Source organism: Indicator indicator, chromosome Z (assembly GCF_027791375.1).
Source record: "Indicator indicator isolate 239-I01 chromosome Z, UM_Iind_1.1, whole genome shotgun sequence".
Lineage (NCBI taxonomy): Eukaryota > Metazoa > Chordata > Aves > Piciformes > Indicatoridae > Indicator > Indicator indicator.
Window position 1 is genome coordinate 72,069,662 of NC_072053.1, and position 26,071 is coordinate 72,095,732.

At 38.7% G+C, this 26,071-nt stretch overlaps 1 protein-coding gene across 6 annotated transcripts in view; it reads right to left on the reverse strand.

Annotated features, from left to right (window-relative positions):
- Positions 1 to 21,885: 21,885 nt before the first annotated feature.
- Positions 21,886 to 26,071, reverse strand: part of DMXL1 (Dmx like 1) — an 81,626-nt gene continuing 77,440 nt past the window's right edge. For all 6 annotated transcript variants that reach the window (XM_054397507.1, XM_054397508.1, XM_054397506.1 and 3 more), the window contains 2 exons: positions 23,711 to 23,928; positions 21,886 to 23,322 (listed from right to left, as the gene is read on the reverse strand). In XM_054397507.1, coding sequence (XP_054253482.1) covers positions 23,098 to 23,322; positions 23,711 to 23,928 — 443 coding nt within the window. In that variant the 3' untranslated portion in view covers positions 21,886 to 23,097. The remainder of the gene's footprint in view (positions 23,323 to 23,710; positions 23,929 to 26,071) is intronic.

A 26,071-nucleotide genomic window follows, 5' to 3' on the forward strand; every position in this document is an offset into this window, starting at 1 on the left:
CCTCTCCCTCTGTCCATTTCAGCTGCTACAGATCAGTTTTGCAGCACTCTGGTTTCCAAGCCAAAACTCAGCAAAGGAGATCTCCACCACTTTCCAGCACCTGCTCTCTTTTTTAGGGCATTTATCCTCATTATTTCTGACAAACAAGTTTTGGGCAGGGCAGATCAGAGCTGTTAGACAACTTTACAAGTTTATGTAAAACCAGGAGAAATTCTTTAGCACAATATTGAGTACTGACAGGTAATTGTTCTAAGAAAAAATCCACAGGAGAACACCTCAAAACCCAGACTGTTTTAGTAAGACATAAAATAATTCCTGTTTTAGCACTTATCTTTTTATTTTATTTAAGTGGTGACTGATGAAGAAACTAGCAGTGTAAGTTGATGTAGCAGCATGAAAAAGCATATCCATTGCTTCCACTTTTTGTTCTGTATCTCACAAACTATATTAGATACTTTCTGCTTTCTTTTCTACCCAAAGATACAGAATCATAGAATCAGTCAGGGTTCGAAGGGATCACAAGGATCATCTAGTTCCAACCCCCCTGCCATGCCCAGGGACACCTCACACTACATCAGGCTGGCCAGAGCCTCATCCAGCCTGGTGTTAAACACCTCCAGGGATGGAGCCTCAACCATCTTCCTGGACAACACATTCCAGGCTCTCACCACTCTCGTGGTGGAGAATTTCTTCCTCACGTCCAGTCTGAATTTCCCCACTTCCAGCTTTAGTCAGAAAATGCTGGGTTATTTTAATAAGGCATTACATGACCTAGATATTCAATACTAGCCACAATTGTGTAGGTAGTCCCCTTCTTTCTTGTCGTTATAATCAGTAAATGCCTTAGCCTCCTCAATCTCTAAACAATGTACTCACCAGCTGTCTCTTGAAGAAGTTGGAAAAAATCTTAAAACAGTAAAATCAGACATCCATATCTACTATACTTTCAACATTCTGGCTCATCAGATATTAAAATACAACTTTAATAGGGAAGCAAGACACAGTATCTTGCCTTCTGTGCATTACTTTTGGAGAAGCAGAGCACTACAGCAAACACCTCCAGATTTGGTCTAACCAGTTTAAGAAACAGTATAATTTTCACTTTTTTCATGTATTTTGAAAAAGAGACTGCAAAAAAGGATTAAATACTACCAGTTTTTCACCCTCAGTTAATCTTTAAAATACTTTTTTTTAAATCCCAGTGTCTCCTTTGCATGCACTGACTAGCCATTTGCATTATAGCATATTTTAAAACTCTGCATGTTTACTAGTATAAACACAAGAATATTTTGACATGCATATGTCTGTCAGCTACATATTTATTTACTGAGATGTTTATACAGCAAGAGGTTTATCAAAAACATAAAACACACAAATATGGATTGCAGATGCTACATCAGTCCTTCTCATTTATGTCCTGGAATGCAAGTCTACCACTGCTCACACAGAGAAGACAGATATTCGTGAGAACTACCTGCAAATTTTAATCCTGGACATAGCTAAAGGAAGGCTACGATTAATGAAGTTAAAAAAAAAATGGTATCCAGCATCTTTTGTTTTCCAAACATCCTACTGCACTTAGACATTCCTGGGTCAAATTTCCTTGCATTCCAAGGTTAAATCTCTCACTTTGCTGTGGCAAGTTGCACTAATAAAGTGCCAAATGCTGCAGTGACACAGCATACATGTTATGGATCATAAGCGCTACTGAAAGGCAGCTTTTTCTGGTTTGCATGTTTATGTTTGAGAAACAAAGCCAAGGGGTATTCAGCTATTCAATGCTCAAAAAAAATAAACAAAAAAACCCCAACAAAAAACACTTTAAAAGCTGGCTTAAAGAGAATCAAACATCTTTCCTAAAAATATTTCACAGTCCTACAAAAAGTTCTATAAAACTTTACAAATCATTATTTATACAGATGTTAGTTTCATTGTTTCAAAGCTGAATATATTACATCTGTAATTTAGGAAAACTACAAAGCAGCAAAAACCAAAAGGGAATGAAAAAAGGCAAAAAGTGACCAGCTGCAAGCCTACTGATTTAAAGCAGCATTTGAGGTTGTGGAAAGCTCTTAGAGAAAGAGAGGTTAATAGAACTGAAATGTAATTCAGAAATGGTTATCATAAAAGTAGGTCGTGAAAATAACCTACTATCTTTCCTGATCTAGGCTTAATATATAGAAATCTACTAGTGAATGGCAGATGACTGTGCATAGTTGGACAGTGGACTTGCTAAAAGGAAAATGGTAACAGGGTTTACTGGAAGGGCACATGTTTGGCTAAAAGAATTCAGGCTCTACGGTTTAGGTGTGGCTAAACCTTGCAACATATTTAACCAAAACTTCAGTAATAAAACTTGGCTCAAAAGAATATGCATGTTTGTGCGATGCCTACCAAACAGCTGAGAGGCATCCTTGGCACAGAAAGACAAAGCACACAGCAAAAAGCATACATTTGAGCCAGGATAGTTTGAGTGAATGGGATACAGACCAGTTTTTCTAAGCACAAAGTCAGACAGAGACTTTTATGAACACAAACCTTTAAGCAATGCCTCCAAAAGAAATGATTGCACAATTCCCAAGCCTCAGACATGTCTTCTAGTGGTTCTAGATAGGTTGGAATGGATGATCCTGGAGGTCTCTTCCAATCTGGTTGATTCTATGATTCTGTGATTCTCCTTCCACCCCACATCGAGAGCTCCCCATGGTAGTGTAAGCATCTGTTTAGCTGTATGGTACACCAGATTGCAGAATTGATTCAGAGGAAAAAAAAAAAGACTCTTGTTGAAGAAAACAGTGGCTAACTGATCTTGTGATTAAGTTCCTCAGTCTGATGAACATGAATGTTTCTGCTGACACAAGGAAAGAAAATAATACAAGCATGGGAGCAGGACTGAATGACATTTTTGGCAGCCGAAGATGTGTGTGAAATTAGTGCTTACTCACTTGAATCCTTCAGCAAAGAGAGGATATCATTAGCTGGAAACAGAAAGGAAAGGCCCGGTGCCACAAGATGACAAATCAACCATTCTATCAGTGCTCCAGAAAAGATAAGACAACAATGGTGGGATGCACAGACTTTAATCTGCATACAAAGAATGGCACAGGCACTTGGGTATGTGATTAAACAACAAACCACAGCTTCAACTCTTCTATAGAAACTCACAAAAAGGCATGAACTGAATGGTCTTAAGGATGCCTTGGTTCTTATCCTGTACCTACTAATAACTGAGTATCATAATTCCTTTAACCAGAGACCACACAGGTCAAAAAATGGTTTCAATCAACTCATTTCTGTTCTGAGGTTGAAAATTTATCAGCTGACAATACACTATTTTGGTCTGTTATTCATCCCCTAACCAAGCTACCATTTCAGTGGTCTGTCATGCCTAACCCCTCACTACTTAATTACACAGGGCCTCCTGAATTTGAAGTATCATACACGACACATCTTCAGTAACACTGTTCCTGGACAGCCTGTCTGTGAGTCCAAATTCCCAGTACATTCACTCAGACATTAAGCATGCTTGGTAAGTAAAGGACATTACCAACCCTCAACAGCTTTTCCTAGGTGTAACACATTTTCTTCGATCTACTCACCTTGCACCAAACCTGCCAGCATTTTGACCATCTCAAGATCCAAATTTCCTAGCTTGGCTGTCACTGCATCGTATTTGCCATGTCAGCATCAGTGGCTGATTCCACTCATTTCAGCAACCTCTCCTTTCACTGCATAGCACCCAGTTCTCCTGGGGGAGGTGCAAGAAGAGGACTTCAAATCCATCACCCACCACAGCCTGGGAACCTAGCAGCATGACTGCTCACTTCACCAGCTTCTTTTGAGGCTCACATACACACAATCCTACCAACTACTGATGCTTGAAATATTGTATCTTCAAAATTAACAAAAATCACTGAGTTTCTCTGTTGCTGACTGGGTAATCTTATTAAACTGGGATTTTTTCACCCTCAAGCAAACCCTAGACAAGCAGTTATCTCAGCAGCAAGTGCTCAGAACAAACACTGTTTAACCTTTGCTTGAAGCAAGGACAACTCCATCTGCTCACAGGTTTTCCACCATTCTTGCAATTAGCACAAATGGATGAATCCTGCCAATGTTTGTGGACAAAGCACCGTGTACCATTTCTTGCACTCAGAAAGTGAAGGAGCCAAACATGCTACACCTCTTTTGCTTCAGTCAGGACTTCACAGCTTTGAGGCACACACCAGGGTCAAATCTGCTCAGGAGCTCAAAGCCCCGTATGTCCTTTAGCTCCAAAAGCATCTGCTAAACCATCATTGCTCAAAGCAAATTTCACAGCTAAACGTGGAGACAAACATGTCTTGCCATATGTTTACCAGTAATGCGTAACAACTGGATGATAACATAACCAGAAGAGCCTGCATGTTGATGATTAGTCTTCCAAGCCATGCCAGAAATGCTGCCACAATACAACAACAGTCAATGCTAAGGTATGTCTATGCCTGTGGCACCATAAAACCCTTAGCAAAAGAGGCCTCTAGTCTCTCTCCAGTAAGAAAAGAAAAAAAAAATAGAAATAACTCCAGCAGAGATAGAACTCTGTCTACATTTATGACATCCATAAGTATGTATGTAACACATGCATGTTCCTATGCTGTTCAGAAGAGCAGAATTCAAACCAGAGGAAATGCAAAGGAAGAGTGTAGAAGTCAAGGAGAGGCAGTGCCCATCCTGTAGCAGCAGGCAGGATAGTTCGTCTTACTCTTTAAACAAGCCAACTCATTACAGAAGACCTCAAATATAAAAACAGCTCACAGGCTGATATAAGAACAAGTAAGATCACATCAACCACAAAACACGAGTAAAACTTTAAAAATCAGAAGCCTCCAGTACTAGAGCAATACTCTACCATGTACAGAAGATGAAAGCACCTACCCAGAATTAAATTGAAGTTTGACTGCAACATGGGGTGCAGTTGCTTGCTGCAGGGGGACCTAGACCCTGTGATTCAGGATACAGAATTTACCCAGTTACCTCTTCCGAAAACACAGCCACCACCAGCCTAATGAAACAGGTATGAGTGTATACAGGAACAGGACAAGAGCAGAAGGCCTCTTTCTTATGAACATTTTATAAAAAAGGAGTAGGCAATGTCTTAATTAGAGCAAAAAGTCTGGAAAGCATCACCTGATTTTGAGGTAACAGCAAAAACATTAGCAAGAAATACTTAGTACGAAACCTAGGATTAGTGATAAAACACTAGAAAAGATTCTCTATGAATCAAAGTACGTCATGCTCAATATTATTTGAGGAACAGCACTGAAATGTCTGTTCAGAGACATATTATTTCTAAAAATTGCACAGCCAGCAGAACTGACAAAACTGGCCATCATTAGTTTATTCTGATTCACTTGCTATTATGAATATCACTTTTACAGTTAAATTTCTTTAATCTTTTTACTTAAGGTCAACATTTAGCAAATTTATAGACCTTTTTCTACTCTGCCACATCAAAAACTATTCTAAAAAGCCCTGAATATTATAAGTTTAGTTTCTCCTTTCATGAGAAGAGATTCGGAAGTGGTATTTTTAACAGGCTCTCTTCATGTAACAATGGAAGAAAAGGCTCTGAGTGAAGGTGGCAGATGACTGCAGCAGGAGAGCTGATTTCAGTCTATGACTGGAAAAACTTATGCTGGTTTTAACATGCATTGGCTGAAGCCAGATTCCTGGCTTCAAGCCCTCCCATAAGGAAAGCAGTATCAGTCATTAGGGTATTTGTCTCCTTGAGCAGTCTCTACAACAAATACATTCATTACTTTGCAAGAGGCAAACAGCTGCACCTCCTGGAATGTGTTGTAACTAGTCATCTTTACCAACAGGTAATGCCAGCAAAGCTCAAAGCATTCAAAAGAAGAAATTACATTATCCAAAGGACCCTCCATAAAATGTCCTTATTGTGTAGCTACTGACAAAGAATACTTCCCTACAGCTATCTTGTGGCAGATGCAGCTAACAAAAGGAGGTGCTGTCATTGCTGAATTACTGTTAGAACTCATTCTAGACTAGGCAAATAACTTATTAGCAGGGTTACAAATTTCCGTAATTTTACCTCTGAAAACAGGTTCCAAATCTACATATGCCACTCTAGCAGGCATGAAAGGGCTGAAAGTGTTTGCTTCCCACAGATGACAAACAACAAAAAAGGCATTCTTGCAGGAGGTGAGAGGTGCATTCCCTGAAGCAGCACCTTCCTATCAAAGACTATAAAGGGGAACCTGTGAATGTCAAAACCTCAACAGTCACTGCCTGTGTTTCTGCAGTCAAGCTGTGCTTCACAAATAAACAGGAACTGTAGGGAAAAGAACAACCAAAATTATCAATGCTTACAAAAATAAACATAACTGATCCAAAAATATTTTTTCTGAATATAAATTAACAAAATCCAGACTCTTTAAAAGGTGTAATACTCTGTGCTGCATTCTTTCTCCTAAATGATCTCAACACAATACACTTTTCTACTTAAATAATCTATAAAATCTAAGGAAGATTTGAATTTTTTTCCACAAATAAAAAAGTAAACAGTGACATAATCCTAGAAGGATCTGGAAGTTTTGTAGCTAAATAGTAAAAGAATTAAGCCTCACACAACCTCTATTTCCTTTTCATTAGCTAGAAATATCTCTTGGAAATGGATCATGTGCTGGTATTGTAAACAGGGGAAAATCGTAATCAAATTCTCCTTGAAAATTCTTAGAGCACTAGGATGTAGTGAAAATCACTACAGTTAAATAACTGCTTTCATTGCTCACACCTTACCTGTCTTTCCTCAATAATTAAGGCCATGCATCGCTTTTCATAAAATTAAGCATATTTTCCCTGAAAATAATACAGATTGGACTGTTTCAAAGCAGAATAACTTATGAGTTTCATTACAGGGCTTTCCCTGCCCTTCAGTAATGTTTTGGATTCACAGGTTAAATACAGAGGTGAGAACTGTATATATGCTTGCATGCACACAAGCAAATCTGAAAGTAAAACAGGAGCAATTAGAAAATGCAAGCTGTTTTATGCTGTGTTATGACAAAGCACCTACAAAATCAGATTAAACAATCAAACTGATTCTGGGTATTTTCAAGTCAAAAATAAACAAACTCATCTATATGTAACACACACTACTATTCCCAAACACAAGAATTTAAAGGTAACATTCCTTACTTGGCACAGGTCCAAAGGAGGGCCATGAAAACTGTCAGACAGTTGGCACACTTCTGCTACAAAGAAAGCTGAGAGAGCTGGGGTTCCTCAACCTCAAAAAGAGAAGGTTCCAGAAAGAACTTCTTGAAAGCCTTTCAATATTTAAAGGGGATTTAAGAGAGAGAAAGAGAAAGAGACAGACATTTCTCACCAGCCTGACTTAGTGAAATGTCCCTGCCCCCAGCAGGGTGCTGGACCAAAGATCCAAAGGGATCTGTGAAGATTCCTATGGCAGCAACACAGGCAATGAATAAAACCAGAACAGGACACTGCAATCATCTCTACATTAGGCATTTTCCAAGAAAATTCAGGGCTAAAGTTTCACTAAGAACAATAAAAAGTTAAAAAAGAAAATTAGTATCTTAAACCACTTTCTTCAGTCCTATAGTAACAGATTGAAAGAACATGGGAAAAATACGGTTTGAGAAGCAATCTAACTTGTAGTCACAAGATCTGAAAAGCTTTAAACACAATAAACTCTGTGTGTTATTAATGCAAAGAACACTGTTTAGACATACTACACTTACTTGATGCACATGTAACTGCATGCAGTTGTTACAGAGAAATTTAGAGAAACTTGTCTAGATTTGGCACTCTGCAAAAAAAAGAGCAGAGAAATGAACTATAAGAAGAAAGACAACTTTTAAAGCATTTAATGGATCTAATCAATAAACAAACACTAAAGCCAGGTGTCTGGGAAACATTTCTGTGTAACAAAGTTTAGTTTTGTATGAATTACCTCTTAAACTGTGTATAAAAACGGATGTTTTATGTAAGAGAACTATCTCATATTACACTCACTACCAAATATTACAAGTTACTGAAAACTTCTCAGCTGAATGATTGCAAAACACATTAGAAATTAAGTGCTTATGTCTGGCAATAAGGACTACTTGGCAGTGTGTTTTAACCAAATTGAAACGTCTGAACACTTTTAATCCCACTGAACAAAAATTTCACAGAGAATGCCTTCTTCCACCAGACTCTTTTCAAGCTCTTTTCAGTAATGCTGGAGTACTACTGAAAGCAGATGGTTACCCTTACTTTTTAAACGTGACTGTAAGGCAAACAAAAGTGAAATTGGTCATGACTACATTTTTGTCTGTGGACTCCTGAACTACTTTTCTCACAGACAGCTGTAAAACTAGCAGAAATGGGTCCATGCTGGGTTTAAGCTTGGCTAGCACAGAGGTCTGCCTTTCTGTAACTTTAAAACTAAATTTTGAAACCCACTGTCATGAAACCCTCTCTTTCCTCAAACTCAGTCACCTACACACAACCTTTTGTGCTTGATTAAGAAAATATGTTTGGTTTTGTGGCATGGTTTCCTGTGTATATGACAGAAGCACCTACTCTGGTTTTAGGCTCTTGCAGGTCTTGTAACTCTCAAAAGCTGACTCCCCATCAGCTGGGCCCAGTCTGAAACAGTTCACAATACACCATGCTCTACAATCACTGCAAGTAAAAGCTTGGTTTGATATGCAGAACTGGGTACTTCTTGTAAAGCAGCATCTTTACACAAACACAGGGCTTATTTTTTAGAAGCTCTTAAATTTTAAAGCAATTGGTTAGAAAATGAGTATGCTGAAATATCAAAAAACTTTACAAGTAACAAAACACAACTTATACAAAGCTTTTTGGAAAGCACAGGCAAACAACCAGTGTTCAGGGATGCCAGACAACCTGGATAGCACCGAACAAACTGCCCTTAATAGTAAAGGGCCACGTCCTGTGCTCTTCATCTTCTGATGTTAACTAGAACAAGCATTCAGCAGATACATTTTTTGGTAACAATCCAGATTTTCAGTATTCTCTCCTAATTAGCTGATGTAAAAGAAATAACCTGCCAATCAACTGAAATTACATTTAAACACCTTAAGTGAATAAATAAATAAATATTTATGCAGTATTATATTATCTATCACAGACTTAACACTCAGTACTCCTCCTCATCTGTTCCCCAATTATCCTTGTAGTATTAACAATATCATTTCAAGTGACTTTAAACTGTCCACCTGCAAATCCAAAACCACTGGTACAGCAAATACTGCTAGCCAATCTGCACATAATCACTTGGTTGCAATCAGCATACTTTCTGCATCGCTGAACAGTGTGGTGTTTTGCAGACCAGCACAAAACAAATTCATAGCCTGGATTACACTGATTTTGCTACAATTCAGAGGTTAATCACATTTCCACTATTATTCAATGCTGCATCTAACTTCCACTGTTTTCAAAAGCTCCAAGCAAAAATGTATTTGCAGGTTTCTTTAACATGAGGCTAATCTAACACACAGAAGTACTACAACAAACATTTTAATGGATAGCAAATTAGGTAGATGTTTGTCGAAATAATCAAGCGAGTTTACACAAAGGAGCAGATAGACCTTGATATGAAATTAATGGAAATACAGAAGTATCACATAAACAATCTCCAGAACAACAATCAGAATTCCACCAATCAGTCTGTTGTCATCCGTGGAAAAAAAAGAATAAATGGCTGGCAACTACAAAAGAAAATTATCAAGATCTCATTACACTGTTTATAGTAACTGATATGGATTATCTTATTTCATTATTTTATCAGATAGGAAGCTAAAGCCTCCTATCATTTATCCACACAGTTATCAACCCTAAATACTACTCAGTGGTAGAGAATGAAAAGGAAAAGCAAGAAAACTGTAAATAGAAAAGTCATTAGTTTCCCTAGCTTCCCCTCAGCATGTTTAAATTATTATGAAACAACTGAAAACCACAGGAAGACATTCAGAAAAACTTTGCTACACCCATGCTGAATCCATCTGAGACTTCTGCAGGAGATACCCTTACAAATGAACCTCGCATTTCTTATGTATTTGGTTTTATTAACACATTAAGTTGAGGTGGGAGACATCAAATATTAAAGCTGTTATGCCACTAATACAGATCTATCTTTTAGTGCAGATGCTAGAAAGTCAGTTTGCATGACAAGGTGTTACACAAAAATCTGATGATGATTTTTGTAACACAAACATTTCAAGAATAGCACAGATACAAGAAGTCCTTGATCTGTATTACTCCATATTTCACTGTAGTAATAGACATAACTGAACAGCTGAATGAAAGTTATTAACTGCTTTCTCTTAACTGCTCTTGCAATGTTTTGGACAGCTAAGCAAATTTCAAGGCTCCTAAAACAAGCTAAATTTTGTCTTTTGCTCTACCCTCCATTTACATTCTTCTGCACTTCCTTGCATCTTCTGCAAGACTTCTACTTCTTAGTCTCACAAAAAACATAATTAAGCTCCACATGGCACTGAACTCCTCCTAGATGTTTACAAAATCATTCCAGTCATGCCAAAAAGATAACACAGCTAAAAGCGCTAGGAATACTATAAATAAGACCATGTCTAGACTACTTGAGAGACAGGTTTTGTGTCTGGAATCCCAAACACTGCAAGTTGGAGGCCCAACAGTAGCCCAACTTAAACTCAACAATTTAAATATATAAAGGATATAAAGCTCTAAGTAAGCTGGTATCCTGGCTGCCCAGAGTGGTGGTGAAGTCTCCACCTCTGGAGTTATTCAAAACCTGCCTGTGAAGCCTGTTCTAGGCAAACATGCTCCAGCAGTGGGGATGGACTTGATGATCTTCAGAGGTCTCTTACAACCCCTAACATTCTATTATCCTCGGAAGGGATTTTATTTTTTAAGTAAAAGCATACTGCAATTATTATAAATTCTGTACTATATACAACAGAATTAGATACAATTGTAACATCAACATTTATTGACTATAAAACATGAACTTTTTTCTTTTTTTAAATCTGCTAAATAATTTTTGTTGACATTTGGTTCACCTTGTAAAGAAGCATGAAACACAAATTCAGCTGAAGTGCAGCTGACAAAATGCAGAGTTTATTTTCCCAACTAAGGAGGAAGGGTGTGGGACAAGCTGAAAGTGGGCATGGACTTTAATACACTTAAGAAAACAGGCTAAGCAAATATATAAAACAAATACTCTTCTCCCCAAAAGTGTTAGGATATTGTAAATAAACACATATCTAATTATAAATCGTCTAAATTGGCTCAACAATCAGGGCTTAACTACAGGATATTTCACTAGATTTATCTGGGGTTTTCACGCCTGCATACACTTACCATTTGGAGAGTACCTTCTGCAGCAGAGGAATCAGAAAGTCGCAGGTACTTTCCAGGGCCAACCAGTCTTTCTCAACAACATTCTGAGACCATAATCAAAAAATCTGCAAATTTTTTTTTTTTAAGATGGAGATATGGTTTTGCTACACGTTTCATATTTGTCAGCTACAGTATACCAGTGAGAGCTGTGAAAACTGACTGCTTCATATAAAACCATGAAGCTCTATTGATAACAATTAACACAGCAACTTCCTCTTCATTCCCCAAAGCAAAGCAGCAGCAAATACTCCTTCATAACTATCTGTATAAAAATAACACTAGAACACTCTCAGTAAGTCAAGCAGTAGTTACTTACTTTGGCCATCACATCAAAAAAGTTCAGTCATATTTTGGGAGCAGTTCACTGTTTGTGTCCTATAGGGATAAGGTCTTCTGCTACACAGTAGACCATTTATGGATAAAAAGGATCTGCTGTGTAATAGGTTTTCCAACCAGACCTGCACAGTAGAAGATTTAAGAGCCCAGACACATCTTCTATTTTATCTGCCCCCCCCCCCTCAATATAAAGGTTGGTATTTTCAATAGCCACATCTGTAAGAAAACAATGTAGATTATTTTATTTTTAACCTCCCCATCAACAATATTACAGTAACACCAGTGACTTGGTTACATCTTAGATTTCTTAAGACCTGGCAGAAGCTAAGCTTTTGCAGAAGTGTTATGGCAGAATTTATGGTTTTGCTTCCTTTAGGACTGAGTGACAGCAGTGATAATTTACACCTGGAACACTGAAAGCATACATGCCCAACAGACTTCTGACAGAGAATGCTCCTCACCACTTGAAGCCTAATTTTTCTGATTTTTTTTTTCAGGATTTCCGGATTAACTTCCCGAATTCCAGTTGTATGGGTGGGTAAAGTTAAGTTCTTCAGGCAAGTTTAATATTCACAGAATTGTCAGGATTGGAAGGGACCTCAAGGACCACCTAGTTCCAACCCCCCTGCCATGAGCAGGGACACTTTCCACTAGATCAGGTTGGCCAGAGCCACATCCAGCCTGGCCTTAAAAACCTCCAGGGATGGGGCTTACAGCATCTCCCTGGGCAACCTGCTCCAGGGTCTCACCACCCTTATGGTGAAGAACTTCTTCCTAACATCTAATCTAAATCTACCCTCCTCTAGCTTGGATCCATTCCCCCTAATCATATCACTACCCAACACCCTAAAAAGTCACTCACCAGTTTTCTTGTAGCCCCCCTTCAGATATTTGAAGGCCCCAATAAGGTCTCCTTGGAATGAGGTCTCTTTGCATGAATGCCAACATACTTTTGATTGCTCATTAGTGCCTATCCAACTCTAAGTAGCTCACACTGCTATATGGGAATTGGGTTAAAAAATCCCACTTTAACTACAAACTACAGGAAATTCATCCACATGGTTAATCAGTGGTTGCAGACACTGTATCTCCCGATCAACCATTGAAAAGTAGCAGAAGTTTGATAAATTCCAGTTAGCGTATCTTTGAAAAAAAATACTCTCTCTAATATTTTTTTTTGCACCTAACAGATTAAAGATTTTATTTGCCTTCTTGGATTACTTCTTATTTTAATACTTAAAATCTTTTCAAGGCAGCCAGTTTTATGACATTTTCTGTACACTGTATGTAAGCTGAGAGGGTAGAGGGTTTGAAAGATCAGTTAGTGGTAACTAGAAGGGGTTTATTTCCACAGATCAGGAATTCATCTCCACAGGTTAGGTATTCAACTCCAAAGCTCAAGAAATAAACATGGTGGAAGAAAACTATGTGCAGGTAGGCTTTCTCAGTCTAGAGCTTACTGTCCCTCTTCTCAGTACCTTGCAGTCTAACACGTGCTATCCTTTGACACACCTCTGCCACATATAAGAATAGCATGGACTATAGTTAGAAGATTTTTTCAGCTCAGCTATGCATGACAACCAGTCCTGAACATATTTGTCAGCCCCCTTTTGCTGACAGAAGACCAAGAGGAAAAAACATATTTTCTCTATAAAAATACTTGATTAGCAGAAAAATAGTTTATAAATACGACATGAAGACAATAACAGAAAGTAAGCACACAAAACCTTTAATTATCGAACACCAGTCACTTTTGACTGAAACTGTTTGCTTTACTCTCCTATTTCCTGAATTGCTCTCCAGACCAGCTCCTTCGCTAAGACACAGCATTCAGACACACTCCTATAAAGATGCAATAAGAAACCAAAATGTAAGCCATTAGTTGAGGAAGAGCACCATGCAATCGAAATTTTGATCCTGGTAATAAATATAAAGTTCACATGGTAAATATCCTTTACACCAGTTCATTCTGGGGCATGCAGATACGGACATGAAATGAGACAAATACTCTGCTGAGGCTGTAGAGAGCCCAGCCCACTGCTCACACAGATCTCATATCCAGATGATTTAACAACTTTCACTCATGGTCATGCATTCAAATGACAATCATTGGCAACAACTTCACCCAGCCTGACGTCCATGGGATAACACTACTGCATTCTCACTGCATTATTCCATAAACTGGAAGAAAATGTGTCTTCTTGTGTTGATCCCATAATATCAATTTAACCTCAAAACTAGGTATTTAAAAATGCTCAACATTATTTCTGGAAAAAAAATGACATCTTTGATTAAGCCAGGCATATACTTTAGTACTAGAATTCTCCTATTAGGATAATCTTCTAGTTAATGAGAAAGCACTGAAAGAAATGCAAATTTCTGTACTTACATCTTTCGGATTTCATACTCAAGACACATCTTAATAATTTTTCAATGCCAACTAATGGGTTTTTATCATCTAAAAGGCATGTAACACCACTGAAGTCCCTGCTAGACTGCTCAAGGGCCGAGACACTTTTTACGATCTGGCTGAAAAGCTTAAACTAAGGAATAGCTGTAACTTGCATCATTTGAAGGGTATGTATTTAGTTTGACACTCCACCCCACATACTTTCCTTAATAAATTCAAGACTCTTACAGAGATCCCTAGAACCACTACATGGATATAAAGAAAAGTAAGTGATGCTTTGGCTACAAGCAACAGTATCAATGACCACATCAGAAAACAGCACCTGAAGCACAGCATTACCAGCTTCTAATTTAAATCATGTTTTCTGTGCTCTTCCCCTTCTGTGAAACTTAATAGAAATGCTAACGAAACAGGCATATGCTACTGCTCTCCAATGTACCTCAATCTCATGGCATGGTGCTCGCACTTCTCAGTGGGTGTGAGGTTAGCCTACATTCAAGTTAAAAATTGGAAATTCTAGTTCAAGCAAAGAGTTACTTGAGAAAGCGCAAAAATGCCAAGTGAAACCTCTTGCTTGCTTATTTGCTTGGCTGACAAAATGCTTCTGCTTGACCACACATAACATTTATTCTGAGTCTTATGATCTGAATATGCTAGAGGCTAAGGGAAAAAAATGTCTGTATCTAATTTCAAGGCATCACATAATCACAGAAATGTTCCGGTTGGAATAGACCCTCAGGATCACCAAGCCCAACCCATAATCCTACTCTACAAGCTTCACCCTTAAACCATATTCCCAAGTACCACAACCAAACATCCAGAATTGGTGACTCAACCACCTCCCTGGCAACCTATTCTAATGCCTGACCACTCTTTCTATGAAAAAATTTTTCCTAATGTCCAGTTTAAACCCACCCAGGAAAGCTTGAGGCCTTTCCCTCTTGTTCTATCACTAATCACCTGTGAGAAGAGACCAGCACCAACCTCTCCACAACATCCTTTTAAGTAGTTGTAGAGAGCAATGAGGTCGTCCCTCAGCTTCCTTTATTTCAAACTAAACAGCTTCAACTCCTTCAGTCGCTCTTCAAGGCATACTCACTTTGATTATGAAATCAGTCTCAAATAAAGAAGATTAGGTTTTCTGCTACATCTCACCTGAAAAATGTTGCAAACGTTTCTATTACCGATCAAAGAGACAACGTGGCTGCTCCTGGCTGTGAGCGTATACATACAAAACCCCCACACGCCAACCCTAGGAGGTGCCTAAGTTACTTTGCCATTAAATCATTAGCTCCTGAGGCACTACATTCTTCGTGTTGCTACTCCAAACAAAAGAGCACTAGAAACTGTGAAGAAATACATACCACTGGAATACATCTTGCTGCTTCATTTGAGATATGTTATATGCAATGTATACTTTCCCTGTGAGAAAAAAATTCCCTATATCTTCAATTTTCTGTTTGTTCATCAGATCAATCTGATACATAAAATGTAATTTAAACAAAATATAAGAAATTTGACAATGGGGGAAGATGAAAGTAGTGTGTATGATCTACCTAAAAGAGGGAAAATTCAAGAAATGCCAAGAAATGTACCTATAAAGGATTAAAAAAAAAAAGGAAGCAAAGTACAGCCCAAACATCTTTTACTATATTTCAGTGGTATAAGCATCTATTGATTTATTTAAACTATATTTAATTTACTGAGACAGTAGTCAAAGCTACTAGAAGGTAATCCGTAAGGTAAAAACTAAGGAAAACATACTACCAACTGTCTAGATTAAGCAGGTAATCTAAATGGATATAGCCAACATTAAGATCATGACAAATATCCCTTCGTAACTTCATCTTTTTACTGTTAATGTATAAGAATTACTTAATTAAAAAAAAAAGAAAAAGGGTGAGGAGGGGGGAAATTCTAGGCCAAAACCCCTACAAAGAGGTAAACCCAAAAGTGAGCATCTGCAGCCTAGAAGAGAATTCATCAGAAGATGTAACTTCTCTCAAAACAGCTACTGTTTACATGCCATACTTTGTTACATGCCAGTGCTTTTGTTATTTGTAGAAAACCAATCTGTTAGGATGCTTATCTGCTTTAAAGGAAGGCACTTTACTTTCTATCAGGTGGAGGATTCATCTTGACCTATTGAAATAAGGTTGGCCATGGTTGAGATTTCTCAACCATTGGATTGTTTCTTCAGCCATGTGATGCCTCAATTACTATTCTTTACCCAATCGCAAGTATTTAAAGAAAACTCAAAATACGCAAATTAAGCCACAAAGTACACTGAAAACTAGGTTCAGTGAGATTAGGCTAGTCAACTATTTAATGGAAATTAGCAGCTTCCTGTTGTCAAGGCTAACAATGAGCTTTGAGCTTCACTTAGAGCTTCAGTGTTTTCTGCTCCTGCAAAGATCCGCACCATAGCTTCTAGTTCAATAATATTCCATGGCTAAATAAAATAAGTATGAAATACTTGAATATTTTCGTTTCTTCATTCTGCTTTTAAGCACGTTCCAAATTCAACAAATTGTCTTTGAAATAAAGGTCTTGGACCTCCTTCTACTGCAAAACTCTTCCTTTCTATGGACTTCTTTTCCCTATCAATTCCTGTTTAGAGATTCAGCAAACATTTATGTCTTTTATCTGACACATAGCATAACGTTCCCACTTCTGGGATGAAACAGGGAGGAACATCCAAACACCTTCTCCAAATACCTGAGTAGCTGATTTCCTTAAGGATGTTTCTTTCTCTTCAGAATTTATCATTTTTTAAATGAGGCAAAAGGTAAAAATGTATCCTGCTCACACAACATGCAGTATACGCATCATGCACCAGTTCAGTTAAAATTTTGAGGTCTGCAAACAACATATTACATTTTTTACAGTAGCGATATATGACAGTAACGTTAAGTAGCATGATAAGGAAGGGAATGTATTCAGTTTCATTTCAAGTTTTAACAGCTCACATATGGACTGAGTCCAAAGTTTACTAAAATGCCCATTAATCACTGCAGGGTAAAAATAATAATCAGAAACTTCTACCACAAAGAAATAAAAGTTTCCCACCAAAACCCTTAAGAGTTATAAGCAATACACAACTGTGAATGTTTTTTTCCTGTTTTCGAACAACACCCATCTTGTCTAAAGTACTTCCCACCACGAGAACTGGAATGGCATGCAGGATCATGACTCCATCTAGGTGTGGTGCCTTTCTAGATAGGGCACCGTCTGAGTTGTGCTGCCCCTGCAATACCCGCCGTGGGTCTGCCAACAAGGCAAAATAAGTCTGCATCTCACAGTGATGCCCAGAAGTGATTAGGCTCAGACCAACGACGGTTTTCAGACTAGACCTGAGGGCTGTGGCAACCGAACGGCTAGTCTGTTGTCACAAAGGTTGTAAAGGCTGGGCTCTGCTATCAGTGCTCTTTCAAAACAAATCTCCTATGAAGAGCTGACAAGAGAGAAGCAGAGCTGGCAGCAGTTAACACAGGCAGTGAGTGCAAACGACAGCTCCGTAACTGGCATATCCGAATGCTCAGGAAAGTTTTGAGCGGGCAGTTTGTAATCCGAGTAGTTTCACTAGTCAGTTACCTGAAATAATTTACAAAGGAGCACACCTGGAACAAGATACCTGCGGGACACCGTTCTGCTTTAGCAATGCGCAGGTGTGGTCTGTGAAAGTCTGAGAACATGCCCCTCTAGAGGCACAGGCTTCCAGCATGGAAACCCTGATCAACCAGGGTTCTTTAAAAAAAAAAAAAAAAAAAAAAAAAGCCCACACGGAACCGTGATCTCTCTAATTTAGTTTGTTGCACGTAAATAAGACAGGAAATAATTTTACTGGCAGAATTTTTGCTAGTACTATTTCGAAACCAAACTCACGTATGCCAGAAAAGTTGGTCTGTTAACAGCACCATGCATAGCTGAGCCGTGTTACTTCTGCCCCAAGAGCCATAGATATGTTCGGCGCGTGTTTGGGCACACTCTCGGGAGGGGGACGGCTGCCTTCGGGCGAAAGCAGAGAGATCTCTGAGGGCAGAAAAAGGCCCCATTCCCTGCCCAGGAAGAGAAGCAGGGCGGTCGGGTTTCCCAGAACAGAAACCCACGTACAGCTTTCAACCAAATACAGTTTTGGGTGACGAAACTTTCAACGCGACTGCTTTTGGGAAGCTCCCACGCAGATAGTGCCAGGGCTGCACAGCGCGGAGAGCCGCTGAGCATCGCCGCGCCCGGGCTCTGGCCCTTGGCCCCCCGGTCTTCCCTTTCGACTCCGGCCACAGCGTTTCGCGCCCTCCGCTGACACCAAAGTAACGCCGGGACAGCGCTAAGAGCCTAGCTCTGTGTCCCAGCGCCGCCCCAAAATCCGTCAGCTGCAGCCGCCAGGCAGCCAGGACTCAACACGGCCGACCTCTCACTGGGGAAGCTGCCGGGGCACGGCCGGGCAGCCAGGCCCAAATCCTCCCTGGCCGCTGAGGCGACGCCGGGTGCGGGCCCGCCCTGTATGCCGGGGTACTTCCCTCGCCCACTCCTTCCGCCGGCGCGCAGGGAAAGGGGGCTGCCCAGCGCGGGGAGAGGGGGACCCCACACCACGAAACTGGGGCACTTACTGTGTGGGCGCGGGGCGGGGGCGGCAGCGGCGCCTCCTCGGGGCTGACGGCAAGAGCGGCGGTGCCGAAGGGGTGCGGGCGCGGCTGAGGCACCTCCGGCTCCCGGCGGGGCGGGAGAAAGAGAGGGGCGGCTCTGTCCTCCCCGCACCGCCGCTCGCCCGGGGGCGGCAGGAGGAAGGCGGGGAGTCCCGCCGCTACGGGCAGGGGCAGCCCCAGTGGGGTCTGCCTGGTGTTAGTCCCGCTCCAGCTCCCACCACCATCTTTTTCACTCCGTGCAGCCACTGGGAAATGCGAGGGTCAGGCAGGGCGCACAGCAAGAGGCAACACAATTAGATTGCCTCCACCCCAGGGTACACAACCGAGAAAAGCGTCAGGTGAAGGGGAAACTAAAACACACCTGCAAAGGATCGGCAGTCTCAGTGCTACACATTGGGGTACATTTTTCCTTTGCTCTTTCCCCACTTTGCTACCACAAAAGGAATTAAAATTATTGCAAAGGCAAACTCCAAATACATTTTTCTTCGTACTACTGAGCTGTATGTTGAGTACTTGTAATTTTGGCATAACCAGAATAAGCAGACCGATCTTCATGCCTCTTCTAAAGGTTAAAAGGTTCAAAGCTCCAAGAACTTCACAGGCTTCAAGATAAAATTAACTGCCTGTGTTGCAAGGTACTTGTGGAAGAAAATAACAGAAAGCACCATCACCAGATCAGCCTTATTCCCCTGACAGATTACAATAATTACAAACGTCAGAGAAAACCCCAAATACACACAAAACCACAAACCATCAAAAAGCTAATATAAGAAAACCTAATGAATGAAAACTCAGGCTTGAGGGAAACAAAAAAGAGAGGAAAAAAAAGTAGTCAGGAAAGGAGAAAGATCAAAACCATGCAGATTTTGGAGCTAGAAATGGGGAGGAGTAAGAAACACCAATAAATACGGTAAATCAATCTTTAGTTTTAGAGAAAGTAGTTTGATCATTGTGCTGAATCTGCCCTTAGAAGTGGTTTTGCTATTTTTAGTAAAAATAAACATTTGAAAAAGTAACCTTAGAGAACGTCTCCCAGTTTCTTTCCTTTAAATCACTGTTGCTTTTTTCATATCTACTGCAACTAATTTAACATTGGGTGCTCTTAACAGGAAGGGAGTGGTACCTAATGTAGGATATCTCAATAGTTTATTTCCTGTAACTGGTAGCGAGGTTCCTATAATGCAACAGAACATGTGTAAGCTCACCTTGTGCCACAGCAGTGTGGTACAAAATCTGCATCTTTCCCCACAAACATGCTGCAACATCAGCTGTCAGCTGAGATTCTTCTGGTTAGAAGTCACACAGTATGCAAGTTTAAGTACCCTGATCGCCTGAGTTTTAACTCACAACTTTCTAAAGTAATAGTAAAGAACTTGGATGATACATCTGAGGTAACTGAATCAATTAGCAACACAAGAATGACATTCTCTGATTGCATTATGTATTCCTACATAGACAAATACCAATCTATGATATTTAAAGGGGACATTGTCAACTACAAGCTAAGTTATCTTGCTTGGACATGAAATTGTTTGTTATGCACTGGTAAATGGAAATGTTAAGTTCTATTTGCGCACATGGCTACTTCAAGCATAGAACTCCAGAACATTGGGTAGCCACTATTACCCCTCTCTTTGAATAACTTGTATAGAGACAGGGAGAAAGCTTTACTTGCTGGAGGACAGAAGTTTGTGGAAGGTAAGAGCAACAGCTGGAAGAATTTCAAGTTCTCTTCTTCCCCCACTGACTAGATTTAAAGTTGAGAATGTCCCTTTAAAAGTTTCAGACTGAACAGAAGGTGACTTATTGTGATTCCATCATTACAAGAAAGCTACCAATAATCTGATTTACAAAAATTGTTAAACATCAATGAATATCATACAAGTAAACAACTGATTTATAAATGAAGTAGCAGCAGCCAATACAGAATTCTAGAAGGTTGAGATTCTGCAGGATTTATTGGGAGGATTACGAAAGTGTGGCAAATACATTGTGATGTTACATAATTTAGTTTTTAGAGTAGCTTACAGTCACTTACAAACATTATTGAAAATGCCCGATCACAGCCAGTACTTCTCTGGTATAAGCATAGGTTTGCCAGAATTATTCATAGTGCAGCTCTACTCAGAAAAACGACAACATTGTATGTCTTGGCAAATAACATACAAAATCTGCTCAGTTCACAGGTAAGACACCTTCTTGTGATTGCCAATACAAGAAACTGAGCTTGAAATAAAGCTATTAAGATATAACACAAAACAGTAGAGACATAACTATGTCATCTTGCCATGATTTTTTGCACATTCTCTTTTTCTGAATGTAACAGTTCAGTGGGTGCATAAAACTAATACATGTATATAAACAGCTACAAAGTCAGGAATTCAGTTGATTCTCAAGGATTGTGCTACTGTTAACTCTACTTTCCTCCTTTCATAAAAATAAGGAATATTATAAACCCTGCCTCTCAGCAACTGACATATGCACTGGGCAACTCTGGTTTAGAAGGTAGTGTCACTTCATCACTTCTCTGGTCCATCACTGTACTTAAACTGTTCTGATATCACTTCCTGTTTCAGCGTGTGTTGTGGAAGAACAATTACAACTGAATCACTGAACAGCTGTTATCAATCTGAAATGCTATCACATGCTTCTTCATGACAAAACATTCACATTCCTTTTATTGCACAATTTGAAAATTCAGGTTTTGTGCATAAAAACCTTCATAGTGTTTGCACTGCAACTTGCAAAACATACATTTAAAATGACCTCAAAACATTTTACAAAATCTTTTTAAACATTTTTATATTCTTAAGAGAGAAGCATCCTGAGAATGTTACAAAGTTCATTTTACAAGCCCTTCATAACTGCTATGCTTTATTTATCCCCATAGTTCCTAATTTGACAAGTTTATATTACAGTTAATATCTTGGTGCTATATTTCACAAAATATCTTTTAGCAAAAAGTACACCATTGGCATTCAAGTAATCCAGCCTTGCATTTAATTTACAAATTAATTTTTTATCAAGCTTTCAAGTCAGGAAAACAAACTGAAATACTTACAGAAAAAGAAAAAAGAAAAAGACATAAAGGCTTTGTGCATTAGTAATTTGGTCAAAAATTTAACTCATGCAATTTAACATTTTGGCAAAAAAATAATCCATCTTTCCAATTTTTTTTCCCTTCATTTTACATCAGACGTAAACATACAGTACAAAGATTGACAGTCTTAAAGTACTTTTCTGTTGAACTCTTTTCCTTTTTCCTTTTTTAAAGTACTTAGGAAAAGCAGACAAACAAGAATGTAAGTGCTAAGAATGAACTGAGTATCTCTGGGCTAAATAAAAGTCTTACTGGAAAAAAATGTAAAAATAAATTAGGGGTTGTTTTTTTTTTTTTTCCTACTACAGACATGTAAATAAATAGTCTTTGAAGAAATTCTAGTGCCATATCCTAAAGAGGCATCTTCCTGTATCTTTCTGATCAAGACTAAAGCTTCACACATAATTTTGACTATTTTACTAGGAAGATATCCATAATATATACAATATTCTGTAAAGGGAGTGTACAGGGTCAAAAATATATTTCTTTTTAAAAGGTAAGCCTGCCATCCTGATGGCAGTGAATCAAACCACAGAACAGAAGACAAGTTACAGAACATCCTTCAGTTTCTTAATACCCTAGATGAGAGGAAAGAGATCAGGCAACTTAGAGAAGTAAACAGCCTGGATGCCAGGAAAGGAGACAGACAGTGGCTCGTTGCATGAATGCTTGCATGGTCAGGAGTATCTACTTGTACAGGCTTTGTTTCTCTTCTACACATAGGTATAAATTTTATTGTTGACTGATTAAACAAGTGAAGAAGAGAGACAGTTATGGTTGCTACAGTGAAAGAGTAGTATTATCTAAGGTTTCCATCTGGACTAACCTGCTTTTAGAAGGCGGCTGGGTGTTGAATGAAAGCAGAGGCCATGCCCAGATGTCATGCTCCAGGTGTAACTACCTCAAAACGAAGAGTAACCCACTTCAGCAACATCTTAATAATACTCTACGTATATAATTCAGATTCATGTTTAGCTTTTATTTTAGGCAACGGTCAAAATCTGAAGGATCTTGTTAATCTTTAAGGCATCAGGGACTAAAAGTCCAGGTAATAAATACAGGAGGGGACAAGCAAGCATCTTTATGGCACAAGCTATCATTGTGTATCTGCTTTGTTGGCTAGCTCCAGGAAAAATATTTTCAGGGATGGCAGAAGGGGAATGTTATACACTATGCTGAAAATAATATTAGATCATAAGTTTCACATCATTTCTTAATACATCATTTAAAGGGCTGAACCTATCAGGTAAGATTCTCATCTTTACTGTTCCATCAGCGCCACAGGACAATATGTGATTTGCTGGTCCTGTCTCAATTTGCATGACTCCTGTCCCAATGTTTCTGAAGAGAGACTGTCGAGCATGCTCATTGATGAAAGTATGAAGAAGACTGAATGTAGACAGACTCCATACCTGAAAAAGCATTAAACCATGAATCTCTTGTAAAAATAATTGCCATGATCTTAGAATTGACCAGTAACTGGATTGGAGAAATCAGACTACAGTTTACATTTGTCTGACTAACTGCAAAAGAAAAGATATGTGGCAATCTGTAATGAGTTACAGTGTATTAGTATCAATTTCCTATAATAAAGGTTACATACAGAGACTATGGTAAGACTTACTAAAACAAGAACTGCAAGTTAAGACTGATATTTCATAACTAAATTAGTAAATGTGAAAGTCAGTGCTGAAAACAAATGCAGAATGTATGACATTTGATTATTCCGCACCTATGCGTCTTTCTTTTTGAATTTACATATCACCATATTTACCACTCTTCCTGGCCCCTCATTAATACCTTTATGTTGCCTTCAGCAGATCCTGTGACAAAATACTCTTCCATAGAATCAACAGCAATGGCTTTAACTGGAGAATCATGACTTTGGAGTAATTGTTGTTGCTGTTTCTGGCGAAGATCAATTATACATGTAAAGCCTTTTCTGCCTCCAGATATTAACAGCTGATGTTTTGGAGCATATGCTAGCACAGTTGCTCCACTATCATGACAGATAAAAGCTGAAAGCCAAAGAAAAGTAATTTAAATTAACATGCAGTGCTACCTTCAATTTCGTAATATTAGTTTTAATTTTCCATCAACCTCTAACAGTTCAAGGCAGGAGCAACAGTGACTATGATATTGCAACCCAACTGACCACTACCAGTCCATTTATTGCAGTATCATATACAAGTAAGCCCAGGTTCACATCACATATCCTTAAGTTGCAGTGTGTTCATATTAAGTAGTTATGATCTGTATGATCTATCCCTATGTAATCACAAACTACTAAGCCTTGACCAGAAACTGATTCTTTCAAACTCCTTAATGTCTACTATTTCAAGGCATGTTTCACAAAAGAAATGTCCTCCTAAATTAGTTGCCCATGTATCTTTTAAGTTTCCACTGGTCATTTTACATTGAATTTGCTGGTTTTCACATTAGTTTGGCTATGTCTATTCCTCTAAATGAGTGGAAGAAATGAATGAAGCTTACAGTTACTAGAACAAAGCTATGTCTAAGACTAGACACTATGAATCCTAATACATGGCATGCAGCATATGAACTTATAGTTCAAATAGTTTTTTAAATTATGTTTAGAAATTCCATACACCTCACACAATATGCATAAGCATTCACCATACTTAAATTACAAGTTCACAACTCTCTCTGGGCCTACATCTATATTTCAGACATTGAAATGCATTTCTGTTCCACTGCAACAAAATTGTAAGTTAATGTAATAAGGATACTTACGGGAATAATTCCTCTAAAGAGTTTTTGTAATACTGTACATGCACACATAAAGAGAAATCATTTAAAACATTCTACACTGTTTGGCACAATAGGCCATACAATTGGTCAATCTTTGGAAGCAAAAAGGCACTGCTTAACAAATATAGCATGTAAATTCATCTTTTAGTTCACCTCTGAAAATTACATGATCACGAGATCTTATTTGTACACCTGCTTGTTCAATACAGTCATAAAAAACCCCACTATTTTCTAGGAATTTGGTGCATTTATTCACATACGTATTTTCAGACAACTACTATATAATCATGACTTCCTGAAGAAAAGGATTTTCATCAAGGCAATGAAATACTTAACAGTCCCTAAAAACACATGTATTCTTATATTCTCCAAGCAGATAACATATATGTGTATGCCTAATGCTGTCTCTATAGTACCACCATTTGGTTAACATTTATGTCCTGGTTTCAGCTAGGACACAGTTAATTTGTTTCCTAGTAGCTGGCACAGTGCTGTATTTTAGACTCAGTGTGAGATAATGTTGATAACACACTGATGTTTTAGTTGTTGCTAAGTAGTGCTTATTCCAAGTGAAAGATTTTTCAGTTTGCTGTGCTCTGCCAGCGTGGGAGGTTGGAAAGGGGCATAGTCAGGACAGCTGGTCCAAACTAGCCAAAGGAATATGTCATGCTCAGTAAGGTGTGCTGGCCAAGAAGTGGGACCCATGGCTGCTCCAGGACTGTCTGGGCATCATCCAGGAGCTGGTAAACGATTGCATTGTGCATCACTTGTCTTTTCTTGGCTTTTATCTCTCTCTCCTCTTGTTATATTCCCTTTTTTATTATTATTATTACTATTATTATTATTACTATTATTATATTTTGACATTATTATAAACTGTTCTTGTTATCTCTTCCCCCCCCCCACCCCCAGTTGTGAGTTTTGAAGTTACTGGCTGGGGTAAAACCACTACATAACCTATCAATTTTGAGTGAAGCCTCTGATTTATGAGTACAGACACAGCCACAAGTACCTTCAATTGAAGACTGAAGATACATATCCTGCAAACATGTATTTCATAGCTGTGCTAAAAACTTTAGTTCTGGCAGTGTTATAGATTTTGTCATTTTAAGACATGCCAGTCAATACAAGCAGGAATTGCTCAAAAATCTTAAAAAGGAACAGAAATCACAATGTTTGGCTGTCAGGGGTTGCACTTACAGTGCAAAGATACAAGGCACTTATGTCCATGAAACCAATCATTTATATGCAGCACTACATCATTTCACAAAAACTTATTCTTGTATTTCTGCTGGTGCACTCACACAGAACGGGCAAATACATTTTAATGCTAATATTGAAACAACGTCCCACAATAACTTATCATGAAGACGTCTTGCTGGTTGTGTT